Source organism: Astyanax mexicanus, chromosome 20 (assembly GCF_023375975.1).
Source record: "Astyanax mexicanus isolate ESR-SI-001 chromosome 20, AstMex3_surface, whole genome shotgun sequence".
NCBI lineage: Eukaryota > Metazoa > Chordata > Actinopteri > Characiformes > Acestrorhamphidae > Astyanax > Astyanax mexicanus.
Window position 1 is genome coordinate 9,962,390 of NC_064427.1, and position 16,014 is coordinate 9,978,403.

The 16,014-nt window shown below is 37.8% G+C and overlaps 1 protein-coding gene across 1 annotated transcript in view; it reads left to right on the top strand.

The window, feature by feature from the left end:
• Window positions 1–16,014, top strand: part of nlgn2b (neuroligin 2b) — a 194,155-nt gene that overhangs the window by 106,008 nt on the left and 72,133 nt on the right. Inside the window, exon 3 of the mRNA XM_007231175.4 lies at window positions 6,509–6,562. Within this exon, the coding sequence (XP_007231237.3) occupies window positions 6,509–6,562 (54 nt within the window). The remainder of the gene's footprint in view (window positions 1–6,508; window positions 6,563–16,014) is intronic.

Sequence of the window (16,014 nt, forward strand, 5' to 3'; positions counted from 1 at the left end):
GCATAGTTAACACCTGAATAGGATTGCACAATGATATCAGAATCACGATAACATCGCGATAACAATTTTTGGCGAACGATTTTTTTTCCCAGAAATTATTGCGATAAATGATATTGTTGGCATTTTTGACCACTAATTTGCCACTCATAAAACAACAATATCAAAACAAAGGAATTAACCCTTTCAAAGACAATAAACTTTCCATTCTGTTTACACACCTAATTTTGGAACCTATATATATATATATATATATATATATATATATATATATATATATATATATGGGTCTGTCCCACACCATGACATGCAGCCCCGGTCTGTCCCAGCTGGCTCATGTTGAACCGGCATAAAGACCCTGCCTCAGCCTTCACTTAAGAGGTACACTGATGGTGAATGGAAAGCTGAGGCAACATAAACCTAAGACACTAAATTTAAGCCACACTATGTTTCTTTAAGTTTGTTTTGAGGGTGGGCATTTTTTCTAATAAAAGGTATGTTTTGAGTTAATTCACTCCCTGTGTCTGTGTCTCTCTGTGCTTCCACACTACTGGGTCACTGCAGCCACGTCCATAGTCACAATATTTGTAAGTGCAAACAAAGTGGATGATATCACGATTATTAAAATGATTGAGGTCATGTCCATTTATTGAACGATAAGTCGATAATGTAGTTATTGTGACAGGCCTAGAAACTAGATTCGGCAGATAATTGTTTAATTTTTTAATCATCAGCATCAGGATGATGCCTAGATTTGGTCGATATTTTAAACCGATACTTGCTGACGTATTTATTGTATGCCGGTTCTGGCTGCTCTACTACAATTGGCCAACACTGGCTTTTTTATTTAACTTGTTAATTGAATTAAAATAGAGTTTAAAGCTGTGCCCACTCTATGTTAGGACTAGTTCGCTAAATAAATGTGAAACCAAAAACTTTGAATTTATTGTTTGCACACAGTTGGTTGAAAGCTACAATATATCAGTATTGACATTGGCAGATACATGTTAATGTAATATTGTAATATTGGAGATCGGCATTGGTCAAGAATTCCCTATACATATATTCCCTATAGAAATGACTGGTGGAATGTGCAGACATTTAGAAGAGCACCTTATCAACCACCATAGCAAAAAATTAGCCACATCTTACCAACACTAAAGCAACCACGTAACAACCACGTAGCAACACCATAGCATCCACTTCACAACACCACAGCAACCACCTAGCAACACTATTTCAACCACAAAGCAATTGCTTAGCAGCACCAGAGCAACCACCAAGGCATCACAGCAACCACCTAGCAATAGCATATCAATCACTTAGCAATGCATTACAACCACCAAGCAACACATACAACCATGACATTATCAACCATCTTTAATCTTTAATTTCATAACTATTAAATTATGCTTAATCAACACTTCAACATTTGTATGCTGGCAAGACAGGCAAATCAAAACCCTCATTTGACTGCCAAAAAGCTGCAGGAAGGTTTTGCTGACTCAAGAGGGTGGTGCATCATTCTACTGTGCAGCATTGCTTTCACAAATTAAATAAAACACATACACATACAGTGGTATGAATGTGAACCCCTGATAATTTTCATGATTTTCCGTTATTGGTTGTTCTTCTGTACAAATCATCTCCAGTTTCTCACTGATTCTTAAACATTGTTCTCAAGAATCTGCTGATATTGACTGAAATCTATGAGCCCCTCAACTTTAAAAAGGTTCCCAGTACCTGCACTGACCACACAGCCCCACAGCATGATGGAACCACCACCAATTTTTACTGTGGGGAGCAGTAAAGTGTTTGTCTTGGGATGCTGTGTTCTTTTTCTGTCATGCATAAATAACCGCCTTCCATATCACTCAATTTTAGTTTCATCAGTTCACAGCACCTTATTTCAAAATGAAGCTGACTTGTCTAATTGTGTTCTAGCTTTAGCATACCTCAAGCGACTCTGTTTGTGGCGTGTGCACAGAAAAGGTGTTTAGAGCTGGTCACCCTCCTTCTCCTCTGATTATCTGAGATTTTTCTTGGTCTGTCACTTCAGACCTGAACTAGAACTGTGCCTGTGATCTTCCGTTTTAACTCAGTTAAAATCTCTGAGATGGCTTTTTGTATCCTTCCTCTAAACCATGATGTTGAACAATCTTTGTTTTCAGGTCATTTGAGAGTTTTGTTTTGAGGCTCCCATGTTGCCACTCTTCAGAGAAGATGCCCAAAGGTGCCCAAACTTTTTCAAAGCACTGACAATTTTTTGTCTTCATTTAATTTATTTCTACATTGTAGATTAATAGTAAAAATATATTTTAAAAAATAAAGGACACATTAAAGGATTACATAGTAAACCAAACAAGTGCCCCAAAAATCTCCTGACCTAAACCCAACTGAGAATCATAAAAAGAAAGACAAGCTTCTAGACAAGTCAGATAAGTTTCCCAAATGGTTCTAGACATACATGAAACTTTGAAACGCTTTAGAACCTTTACAATCTTTGCTGGTTCTTCATACTAGCTTTAGAATTTGTTTTTTGACACAGATTTGTGGTTCCAAGAATCACACTTACACATCTCATTACCAAAACGTCTTCTTTACACAACCATCTGTTGGCTCTCTAAACCAAATGTGGTCTTTTTATGGCAGTGTTCCAGAGAATCCTTTTGGGCATCTTTTTTATAGTTGTTTTGTGTGTGTGTGTGTGTGTGTGTGTGTGTGAGGAAAAGGTAAAGCAAGTGCTTGTGTTTGCCAGATCTTGACAGATTGCTAAATGTTCTCCCAAAAGCAGTACAATGTGAAAAAATAGGTTTTTAGGAGGATTAGTAGTTTAGCAGGGTTACAGTTAGGTGCAGTAGGATTAAAGTTAAGATTAGGAGAAGTAGCATTAGGTTTAGCAGGGTTAATGTTAGATGTAGTAGGATTAAAGTTAAGCCAAGGAGGATTATCATTAGGTTTAGCAGGATTAATGTCAGGTATCGTAGGATTAAAGTTAAGATTAGCAGGATTAGCATTAGGTTAACCAGGGTTAATGTTAGGTGTAGTAGGATTAAAGTTAAATTTAGTAGGATTAGCATTAGGTTTAGTAGGATTACAGTTAGGTGCAGTAGGATTAAAGTTAATCTTAGGAGGATTAGCATTATGTTTAGCAGGGTAATGTTAGGTGTAGTAGGATTAAAGTTAAGATTAGCAGGATTAGCATTAGGTTTAGCAGGGTAATGTTAGGTGTAGTAGGATTAAAGTTAAATTTAGTAGGATTAGCATTAGGTTTAGCAGGGTAATGTTAGGTGTAGTAGGATTAAAGTTAAATTTAGTAGGATTAGCATTAGGTTTAGCAGGGTAATGTTAGGTGTAGTAGGATTAAAGTTAAATTTAGTATGATTAGCATTAGGTTTAGCAGGGTAATGTTAGGTGTAGTAGGATTAAAGTTAAATTTAGTAGGATTAGCATTAGGTTTAGCAGGGTTGGGGTTAGGTGTTGTAAGCTTAGGTTTTGGTTTAGCAGCGTTAGCATAAATCTTACTAGGATTTAGATTATGCTTAATAGGTGTTGGGATTAGAGTTAGGCTTTGTAGGGTTAAGATTACTAGGTACAGTGTTAGGTTTAGTATGGTTGAGGTTAGGTGTAGTAAGCTTAGGTTTTGGCTTAGTAGGGTTAACATAAATTTTAGGATAATTTGGATTAAGGTTAGTAGGGTTAATCTTGCTTGATTTAAGGTTAGGTTAAGAGGGGATAGGGCAAGGCTAATGAGTATTAGCTTTCGTCTTAGTAGGATTGCCAAAATACTTTGTTGGTTTTAGATTGAGCTTAGTAGGAGTTAGGGTTAGGCTTTGTAGGGTTAAGCTTATTAGGTTTAAGTTAAAAAGCGTGATAGAGCAAGTCTTTTTATGGATTAGCATTAGGTTTAGTAGGGTTAAGGTTAGACATAGTAGGACTAGAGTTAATCTTAAAAGGAGTAAGGTTAGGCTTAAAGGGATTAGGTTTGAGATTGGTAGGGTTGACATAAGACTTTAGATTTGTCTTAGCAGAGGTTGGGGTTAGGTTTAGGCTTTGTAGGATTAAGCTCACTAGGTTTAGGGTTAGGTTTAGATGGATTAGAGTTTGGTTTTTCAGGATTTGCATTATGTTTATTAGGTTTATTATGTTTGTTAAGTAGGACTGGAGTTGATCTTATTGATTATGATGATTATATTTATTTATTAAGACTCAGGATTTAAACAGTGTTAGTTGAATTATGACGCTTTGAGATTATTAGGATTAGGGTTAGTCTTAGAAGTGTTAATGGTAGGTTTAAGAGAATTAGCATTAGGTATATTAGGGTTGGGGTAAAGTGTTGTAATCTTAGTTGGGTTAGCATAAATCTAAGTGGAATTTGGATTAGGTTTAGAAGGGTTAAGGTTTAGTTTAAGAAGGGATAGGGTTAGGGTTGTATTGGTTTTAGATTAGTACAGGTTGGAGTTAGAGTTAGGCTTTGTAGGGTCAAGCTTGCTAGTTTTAATGTTAGGTTTAGATGGCTTAGAGTATTTTCAGGATTAGCAGTAGGTTTAGTTGGGTTAAGTTAAGACCTTAAGTTAAGACTTTACCTTAAAAGGATAATGGTTAGATTTAGTAGAATTAAAGACAGTGTTAGTTGGATTATGAAGCTTCAAGATTACTAGGATTTGAGTCTTAGAAGTGTTAATGTAGGCTTAAGAGGATTAGAGTTAGTTTTAGTATGGTTGAGTTTAGGTGTTGTAATCTCAGGTTTTAAATTAGTAGGGTTAGCATAAATCTTGTTTGATTTGGATTAGACATAAGAGGGTTAAGCTTGCTAGAATTAGAGTTAGGCTTCGAATCATTAGCTTTGGGGTTAGTAAGGTTGGTATAAGGCTTTATCGGTTTTAGATAAGGCTTTTATTACGATTAGGCTTTGTAGGGTTAATCTTACTAGGTTAAGGGTAAGGAGTAGGAGGGTTGAAGTTTGTATTTTTAGGATTAGCTTTAGGTTTGGTAGGGTTAAAATTAGGCATATTAGGACTAGAGTTAATCTTAAAAAGATTTTGTGTAGCATTTCAGACAGTAACTTAAGTGGGATAAACTTGGTGTAACCCACTTAAGGTTTAAAGTTAGGTTTAGATGGGGAGTATTTTCAGAATTAGCATTAGTAGGGATAAGGTTAGACATAGTAGGACTAGAATTGATCTTAAAATGATTTTGTTTAGACTAAGTAAGACTAAAGACGGTGTTTGTTGGATTATGAAGCTTTAAGATTACTAGGATTGGGTTTAGGCCTAGAAGGGTTAATGGTAGAATTAGGAGGATTATCATTAATATTTTCAGGCATGGTAAGGTGTGGGTAAGGTGTTGTAAACTGTAGGTTTTGGCTTAGTAGACTTAACATAAATCTTAGTAGAATTTGGATTAGGTTTAGTAGGATTAAGATATCTTAAATTAGGGTTAGGTTAAGAAGGGCTACAGTTTTAGAGGTTTAAGAGGATTAGCTTTGGGCTTGATAGGGTTGGCATACGGCTTTAAATTAGGCTTAGTAGGCCTTGGGGTTACGGTAAGGGTTTATAGTAGGGTTGGGGTTAGGTGTGGTAAGCTTAGTAGTGTTAGGCTTGAGTTAGGAATAAGGGTAAGGTTAAGAAGGGATAGGGTTAAACTTTAGGGGCTAGGAGGTAGTATTTTCAAGATTAACTTTTGGTTTAGTAGAGTTAAGGTTTCGTACAACTAGAGTTCATTTTAAAAGAATTATGTTTAGACTTAGTAGGATAAAACTGTGCTAGTAGGATTATGATCAATCTTACAAGGATTATGGTTAGGCTTAAAGGGGATAGAGTTAAGTGTAGTAGGCTTAGTGTTAGTTTTAGGAGGACTTAGGAGGTTATGTTTATTATGGTTAGAGTTAGTTAGGCACATACGGATTATAGTTAACTGTAGAAAGAATAGTTTTAGGTTAAGGATGGTTATGGTTAAGTGAAGTAGGATAAAAAATAGGATTAAGGCTATTAACTGAGTAAGTTTAAGAGTAGGTTTAGTGGGTTTAAGTGGGGATAGGCTTATAGGAATAAGTAGTAAGGCTAAGTAGGGTTAATACGGCTTAGTAGGGTTAAGTTTAGTAGAGTTTAGATGAGGCTCAGCAGTGTTAGTATAAAGCTTAAGAGGATACGTTTAGGGTTCACAGGCTTAGGAGGATTAGTGTTATGCTTAGCAGCGTTACTTAGTTACAATAAAACAAAAAACAACAATTGTCGTCAGTAAGTGATAGTGTGGGTCTGTGTAATGTGTGTGTGTGTGTGTGTGTCTGTGTGTGTGTGTGTCTTTAATGTGTCTTTGCGTTTCCGTTTCCGTTGCTGTTTTCGAGTCTTTTGGAAATAAAAGCGAGTCTTCTGCCTGTTTGTCGTTTTCAGCCGTTTCTTGTTTTTCTGTTTGGAGTATTTTTGTGTTTTTTTTATTTTTTTTAGCTCAGTAAAAATCCTCTTTTTGAATTTTGTCTTTTCTCTTCCCCCCTTTTTTGTCTTAACCCCAGGTCCGCTCACAAAAAAACACGATGAGTCTACGATGAACAGGCCGAGGGACGAAGGTATTTTTCTTGCATGTCTTTTTCTCTTTTTTGTCGTATTTTTTAGATTCTTTTTCGGGGGGATGCGGTCGCACTTTAATGCTCTCTTGATTGTTATTGTTTGCTCCTGTATGATTTACTCTGTGAACACACACATATACACAGATACACACGCAAAATAATACATTCTGATTTAATATGTGTTCTAATATTTTCTGGTACTTTGATCGTCTGGGTTCTGGATTAGTTCAAGCATTCCTTGGATCTGAACACAAAAACAGCTAGTGTAGCCTTTCACACTAAATTTCCCACAATTCTCCTCAAAGGGAATCCTCTGATTGGTTGACATTCCGCAGCTGAAGCATTACAGATATTTCCTGCAGTAATGTAGAGGCAGAAGCAAAAACTTTGGCACCCCTGGTAAGTGTGCCACAACCATTAATGAGACAGCTTCTCATACTTCACATTATTATTTTATTAACTGTTTAACACACTGTTCTAGGCTTCGTAACTCAGGTTTGGAGTAACCTACAGATATAATATGCATCATATTGAACAGCAAGATTTACTGTGTTTAACATGCATTGACCTCTCATCAACTATTAGTGAGTAATCCAGCTCAGAAAAAAAAAACAGATCACACCATCTGCTGTGTCTGCTTTAACCCAGGTGCTTAGCATCGCAGCTAACCCACTATTCTGTATGTTTAATAATCCATAGTCAGAGTATCCTACAGAAATGATATATATGTATACAGGTGCATCTCAAAAAAATTGAATGTCATTGACAAGTTAATCGAATTATTTTAGTAATTCAGTTCAAAATGTAAAACAGTTGGACCAACACCAGCAGATGACATGTCTCTCCAAACCATCACTGACCATCAGTAAATTCTGCATTTCATTCGGGAATCAAGGAAGCAGAGTCTGGAGGAAGAGTGGAGAGACACACAGTCCAAGCTGCTCGAGGTCTAGAGTGAAGTTTCCAGCAATCAGTGATGGTTTGGAGAGACATGTCATCTGCTGGTGTTGATCCACTGTGTTTTATCAAGTCTAAAGTTTCCCAGAAAATATTACAGAACTTCATGCTTCCCTCTGCTAAACACTTTTAGGGAGATGCAGATTTAATTTTCCAGTAGGCACACTGCCCACACTGCCAAAAGTATTATATATATATTGGTCTTATATAATATTTAAATTTTCTGAGATACAGACCTTTGGGTTTTCATTGGCCATTGTAAGCCATAATTATCAATAATAAAATAAATAAACGCTTAATATAGTGTTTGTAATACATTTATATAATATTTATGTTTTACATTTTGTACTGAATCACTAAAATAAAGTACCTTTTCACTAATATTCATTTTTTTTAAGATGCACCTCTATATATAAACAACAAAACCTTCCTTATCTAAGTAGTTCACTGTCTTGAAAAAGTGGCTAAAATCATATCACATACAGTGATGCTTAAAAGTTTGTGAATCCTTTTCTTTCCATACGCAGGTTGTATATGGAATATTGAATGTTGATGTTGATGGCTAATGTGTTTAAATATATTTTTTTAAATCAGAATCACTTTATTTTGCCAAGAATGTTCCACATACAAGGAATTTGGCTTGGTGAGAGCAACTCATGTTTAACATGTAGCAGTTACACAGACTACTGACAAACATCACACTACAAAAAAGGTACAACAAACAATAAATAGAATAAGAATACAGAATTAAAGAAATAAAGAGCACTGAAGAGCAATAGAAGCTTAGAGATAAATGAAATAAAATAGAATAAAATTGAAATCAGAACTGGACACATATGAATATTATTGTATCCAAAAAAAGTTTGAGGTAGGTTTATGTTAAATATTGTTTAAAGAAAGTTGCATTTTGCAAGTTGAAAGTATACATTTGTACAGAACATCTGTACAGTTGTGCAAATAAGCAAAGTGCAAGTGACTGAATTGTACATCCAATCAATAAAGTTCAGTGAGTGAGGTTGAGGTTGGAGACTGGGGTTGGAGGTGTCCACTGGGGTTAAGGAGTGCTACAGCTCTGGGGAAGAAGCTGTTAGCGTGTCATGTTGTGCTGGTTTTAAAGAATATATGTTTTGTCACACACTGTATGTCTCCCTCCACCAATTTGGAGGGAAATGTATGTTTTAGATCCCAAATCTTTTTGATACTATGGTGAAACGGTGTCTCAGATATCAGGCAGTTTGTTCATTATGTCCACCTGGATATCGATCCATCGTTCTGTGTGTGGGAGCTTTTAGAAGCATCTAAATGAATGAGAAAACGAGGTGGCTTTGAAGAAAAAAGATTGTAATTGCTAAATGTATCATAGTTCATTTTTGTTCAGTTGCTTGAGTTAAAGCTGAAAGCCGATGCTTCAATAATATCTCATTTGTTTAATTTCAAATCCAGTGTGGTGGCATGCAAAGTCCAAATTATATGAAGGTTGTGTCACTGTCCAAATATTTTTGCACAATGCCTAATGCTAGAGAAGTATAAAGCACCCGAGCATTGAACTGTGGAGCAGTGGAACTGAGTTCTCAGGAATGATGGTGCTTCATCCAATACATTTAGGATAAGATGGGGGGGTTGGGGTTAAGGTGTGGGTTAAGGTTCTGACCTCACTAACACTATTATTGTTGATTAAAATGAAATCATCAGAACAGTGCTCTAGAATCAGAGTAGGTGTCCCAGTACTTTTGTCCATATAGTGTACATACACACAGACACACATTATTGTGTACTTTGTGGATTTCTGTCTATATTTGTTTATAACACTTTTAACTGTATTATAAGTGTGAATAGTGTGTGTGTGTGTGTGTGTGTGTTTATACGATCCTGTGTGCTTCATTGTGTGTGTTGATATGATCCTGTGTGTGCTTTATTGTGTGTGTGTGTTTCTTTTTTGTTTTTGTGCGCCCCCCCGCTGCGCGCATGTGTGTGTGTGTGTGAGGCCCGTTCTAACACACACCGCTCTCAGACTGCTGCCGTCTCTAATTGCTGAGGTTTAAATAGAGACACATCCGGCTAATCCAATTGTGTGGCTCAGAACGCTGGAGATGGAGGAGAAAAAGGAGTGCTAGAGGAGGAGAGGAGGAGACCAGAGATGAAAGAGAGAGAGAGAGAGAGCAGGAGAACGGAGGAGGAGAGAAGACACCGAGCTCCAGCGGGAGGAGATACGGAGAAACGGAGGGTGAAAAATATAGTGGGGTGATGAAGAGAAGTATATGATGATGAAATGAAAGGAAGGGAGGGAGGGAGGAAGAAGGGGAGAGGAGGAGAGACGAGGGTGCGTGGGTGGGAGGCAGGGGAGGAGGAGATCGAGAGATGGAAAGAGAGAGAGAAAGAGAGAGAGAGAGAGAGAGAGAGAGAATGAAGTCCCATAACAAGAGAGCAAGGAAGCAGAGATGAAGGAAGAGAGAGCAGAGGAGGAGGGGGATCAGAAGGAACGTGGGAGGGAGGAGGGAGGGAGGGGGATAGAGAGAGAGAGGGAGTGACAGGCTTGAAGGAGAAGAGACAGAATAGTGTTCTTGTGTTTTGGGAGGATTTGAAGCAGAATAGTGAGGCCTCTGTTGGAGCACTCTCTCACTCTCTCTCTCTCACACTCTCTCTCTTTCTCTCTCTCACACTCTCTTTCTCTCTCTCACACTCTCTCTCTTTCTCTCCTTCTTCATGCTAACCTTCTCTTCTTTCCAGTGCTCTTTCCTAGTTTTGGTTGGTATATGGGAGTATAGGGTAGTATAGGGTATAATAGCTAGTATAGGGTAGTATAATGTAGCTCAGGGACTACAGGGTAATATAGGTGTACAGGGCATATAGGGTAGTATAGGGTGGTAAAGCGTAGTAAAGGGAATGTAGAGTAGTATAGAGTAGTAAAGCATAGTATAGATAATATCGTTTAGTATAGAGTAGTAAAGGATAGTATATGTAGTATGGTGTAATATAAGGTAGTATAGAGTAGTAAAGCATAGTATAGGTAACATAGTTTAGTATAGACTTGTAAAAGGTAGTATATGTAGTATGGTGTATTATAAGGTAGTATAGGTAGTATGGTGGTATAGCGTAGAATATACTGTAGATCAGGGAGGACTGAGAGAACAGTGTAGTGTAGGAAGATAAAAAGATATAGTATAGGTATTGTATTGTAGTATCAGGTATTGTTATAGGGTAGAATGGAGAATATAGGGTAGCATAGGGAGTATAGGGCATATATATAAAGCATAGAGTAGTGTAAGGTAATATAGGGAAGTGTAGAGAAATGTAAGGTAGTATAGGATGTATAAGGTAATGAGAGGTAGGATAGGTAGTGTAAGGTAGTATCGGGTATCTCAGGGAGTATAGGGTAGTGTAGGAAGTTAGGGTATATATAGTAGTATATAATAGAATAAGGAATATAAGGAAGTATAGAGTAATAAAGGATAGTATAAGGTAAGTAAGGTAGCACAGAGAAATTTAAGATTAAGTAAAGTTTAGTAAATATAGAGTAGTATAGAGTAGTATAGGGAGTATAGAGTAGTAAAAGGTAGTACAGGGAGTATATAGTAGTAAAGGGTAGTATAGGGAGTATAGAGTAGTATAGGGAGTATAGAGTAGTAAAAGGAAGTATAGGGAGTATAGAGTAGTGAAGGGTAGTATAGGGAGTATAGGGAAGTATATATGAATAAAGGGTAGTATAGGGAGTATAGAGTAGTATAAGGAAGTATAGGGAGTATAGAGTAGTGAAGGGTAGTGTAGGGAGTATAGAGTAGTGAAGGGTAGTGTAGGGAGTATAGAGTAGTGAAGGGTAATATAGGGAGTATAGGGAAGTATATATGAATAAAGGGTAGTATAGGGAGTATAGAATTGTGAAGGGTAGTATAGGGAGTATAGAATAGTGAAGGGTAGTATAGGGAGTATATGGAAGTATATATGAATAAAGGGTAGTATAGGGAGTATAGAGTAGTGAAGGGTAGTATAGGGAGTATAGGGAAGTATATATGAATAAAGGGTAGTATAGGGAGTATAGAGTAGTGAAGGGTAGTATAGGTAAGTATATATGAATAAAGGGTAGTATAGGGAGTATAGAGTAGTGAAGGGTAGTATAGGGAGTATATGGAAGTATATATGAATAAAGGGTAGTATAGGGAGTATAGAGTAGTGAAGGGGAGTATAGGGAGTATAGGGAAGTATATATGAATAAAGGGGAGTATAGAGTAGTGAAGGGTAGTATAGGGAGTATAGGGAAGTATATATGAATAAAGGGTAGTATAGAGTAGTGAAGGGTAGTATAGGGAGTATAGGGAAGTATATATGAATAAAGGGTAGTATAGAGTAGTGAAGGGGAGTATAGGGAGTATAGGGAAGTATATATGAATAAAGGGTAGTATAGAGTAGTGAAGGGTAGTATAGGGAGTATAGGGAAGTATATATGAATAAAGGGTAGTATAGGGTATAGAGTGTAGCAAAAAAAATAGTATAGTTTAGTATATAGTAGTAAAGGGTAGTACAGAGTAGTGAAGGGTAGTATAGGGAGTATAGTGTAATAAAGTGTAGTATAGGGCATATAGGGTAGTATAATGTAGCTCAGGGAGAATGAAGAGAATACTGTTGTATGGGGAGTAAAAGGTATATTAAAGTATAGTATAGGTAGTATTCCAGAAAGTATAGGGTATAGAGTGTAGAATATATAGTAGTATAGAGTAGTATAAAGGTCAGTAAAGTTAGTGCAGGGCTGTATAGAGTACTATGGGGTAGTAAATTGCATATAAATTAGTACAGGGAGTATAGGGTAGTATAGAGTACTATGTGGTATGGCGTACAGAGAAGTATAGGGAGTATAGAGTAATGGGAAGATGGAGATTTGGCATAAGTGTAACAATTGCTCATTGTTGTTTATATCAAACTAATAATAATATGGTACATCGTATTATCAGGCAGACTGAACGCCCTTATGACCTAATATGTCATACTATGTTTACTACTCTATACTAGGCAATACTTCCCACACTCCCTATACTAACCTGTGAATCCCTATATCACCCTCTACTAACATATGCTATCTGTATTACCCTATACTACTCACTATACAACTCTTTAATACCCAGTGCTTCCTACACTACCCTGTTCTCTTACCACTTCCTGTACTATACTTTATTACTCTTTATTAATGTATGCTCCCCATAATACTCTATTCTGCCTATATATCTACCTGTAATTCACTGTAAAACCTTCTACTAATATACATATATTACCTATATAACCCTATACTACTCTACACTGCCTATACTCCCTGTACCACACTATACGTACTGTACTTCCCTACAGTATCCTGTTTTTTCTATACTACCTTATACTTACCTATACTCGCTACACTGCCCTATACTACCCTATACATTCACATATTTTCCTATATTTAATCCAGCTTGTATAAAGAAATGGAAATTCGCAGTTTATCAGTTGTCAAGTGGAAACAGCAGTGGCTTTAGACATTCTGAAATACTAATTCCATCCTCTGTACTGCTTTTACAGAACTGTCTGGTGTGTTTGTGCTCCCAGATGTGTGGTGGACATCATCAGGGGAGCTCAGAAATTTCAGTACTCAGAAATTTAAGTGGGCCACCGCACATCCTGCCTGGTGACAGCTGCAAATTTGCAAATTACTGTGAAGACGCTTCTGCTAAAAGCAAATTCTGCTTATTTTGTATTCTACCACAATTTTGTAATTACGTGTACAATTTTGGGAAAGGTTTGGTTGGGATGGGCTTATCTTTCTCTCTCTTCTCTTTCTAACATACACTCACATACACTTCCTCTCTCTCTCTCTCTCTCTCTCTCTCTCTCTTTGCCATCAATTCCTCCCTTGCTAGCCTCTCTCCCTTTCTCCCTTTTTCCTCTCTCTCTATTTTTCTCTCTCTCTCTCTTTTCCAGAGGAGCTCATATGCAGCAGTGTCACATGAACCTTACACAGGGCAGATTCTCTCTGTCTCCTTCTTTCTTTCTCTCCTGCAGACACACACACACACACACACACACACACACACACACACACACACACTGAACACATGCGCCGAGCTGTCCCAGATAAGATGTCGGCGGATTCTCGGCTCCGTCAGGCTGAGGGAGAAGCGAGTGTGGAAGACCCACTTAAAGCCTCATTTTCTGCTTCATCTACAGCTCCTCCTAATTCTCACCGCTGAGAGCCGACACGGTTCTCATATTAACAGCGGTTCTGCTGCGTCTGGACACTCATTCAGAACCGCTACTGATTGCTTTTGTACCATTTGGTTCTGGGTGTTTAAAAAACGGCAGCTGGGCCAGAGTGTCCTGGCTCCGCCCATATATGCTGTAGATATTTTCATACGTTTTATTCACCTACAGCACCATCATGTACCAAAACAAGGCTGTGGGGGACGGAAGTAGCGTTGGAGCACTGGATACTAGCACTGCTGCCTCACTGTTATGTTCACAAATGCATTTATTTAAAAAGAAAGAAAACGTATACAGGTCAATCCTTCTATAGTTTCTCCAAAGGTCCCGTACTTCACCATGAATGGATTCACTAAATCAGTAGAGATCGCAATTTCAGGTTAAGAACTTATGTTTATGTTACTGTACCAGCTAGCTAGCTAAGGCTAGCCATATTAATATTACCCAGCCAGTCAATCTAGCAAGATGGCTAGCAAAACCCAGTCCTCCGGCTATGACTGGATTAACCCTGACTTGGTTATTTTCTCGGTTTAACATCAAAACAAGTGGGGGGTAACGTTAGTCAAGCTCTACTTTTCCTGTAATGAGCACCTGATTGCATTGGGCTCCATGAGAGCATTCTGACATTGTATGGAGAATTATTTCTGCCACTCCAGCTCCAATATCACATATTGAAGTTTTGGATGGAGGTCCTTCACTACAGAAAACCCTACAGTCCAATGCTTGGGTCCTCATACAACTCTAGCCCACTTCTAACCTAAGGGCATTTGGCACAGTGACCTTGGGGTCATAATCTTACTCTGGCTGCTCCAGAGTGTTACATTCTAGTAGCTAGCTACTCTATGTGTGCAGCTGTGTCAGCAACAGGTGCAGAGTAATGGATTCACTAATATAAAGGTGTGTCCACAAACCTTACAACCACAAACTTAAATGTGTATTATTGAGATTTTAAGTAAAAGACCAACACAAATTAGCACATAATTGTGAAGTGAAACAAAAGTAATAATACAAGGTTTAGAAAGTTTTAATCAAATAAAAATCTGAAAAGAGTGACGTGCAAAAGTATTCTTCCCCCTTAACTCTGAAACCCCTAAATAAAATCCCGTACAATTAATCAAATTCCCTTCAGAAGTCACTTATTAGTGACTTAAATACAGTCCAGCTGTGTGTAATTTTGTCACAGTATGAATACACCTCTTCTGTGAAGGCCTCAGTGGTTTATTAGAGAACACTAGTGAACAAACAGCATTGTAAAGACCAAGGAACTCACCAGACAGGTCAGAGATGAGGTTGTGGAGATAAAGTTGAAAGCATGGTTAGGTTTAAAAAAAAAAAACATATCCCATGCTTTGAGCATCCTAAAGAGCACTATTTAATCCATCATCCAAAAAATGTAAAAAGTATTCAACAACTGCAAACCTACGAAGACATGGCCGTCCACCCAAACTGACAGAATGAGCAAGGAGAGCACTGGTCAGAGAAGCAGCCAAGAGGCCCATAGTCACTCTGGAGGAGCTGCAGAAATCCACAGCTCAGGTGGGAGAATCTGTCTGAAAGTTGTGCACTCCACAAATCTGGCGAGAAGAAAATCATTGAAAGTCGAAAATCGTTGAAAATTGAAAATCATTGAAAGAAAGGCATAAGAAGTGCTATGTAGGGGACACAGCAAACATTGGGAAAAAGGTGCTGTGGTTAGGTTGCACGACAAGCTCTTAAAAGCTATGATGCATCATGTATGATTAAATAGTCTTCTCTCTGTCTTTATTCCTTCACATCATATTTCCCCCTTTAGAAGGACACCCTTTGGGACACTGTCTAGAAGGTATGGCATAAAAGGCAACTTAAATGACGCCCTCTTTTATTGTAAGGACAGAAGGGCACCCATAGATAGGCACTCTTAAGCCACATTATCAACTTTTCTAGATCAAGTGGTCACATCATTATAATTTGTTGTAAAAGAATTAAACCCTACCACCAAATAGGGCACTCTGTCACTTAGACACATTTTAGCAACGTTTCTTTTAACCATGGGCGCACCAGGGGGGTGGTTCATGGCCCTTCACGTCCAATCAGGTGAAGGCAGAAACGTAAAGTGAATTTCAGCATTACTGTCGGCCGCCTAAACAGAGCCGAAGACTTTATGTCAGAATTCCCGCTGTAATTCCAATCCTATTTAAGGTTGAGTCATAATCACTCTCCAAAACTCATAAATCTCATGAACGTGCTGAAGTGAAGAGCGGAACCTAACGAGCTTTAAATGACCAACTTCACTGATCTCC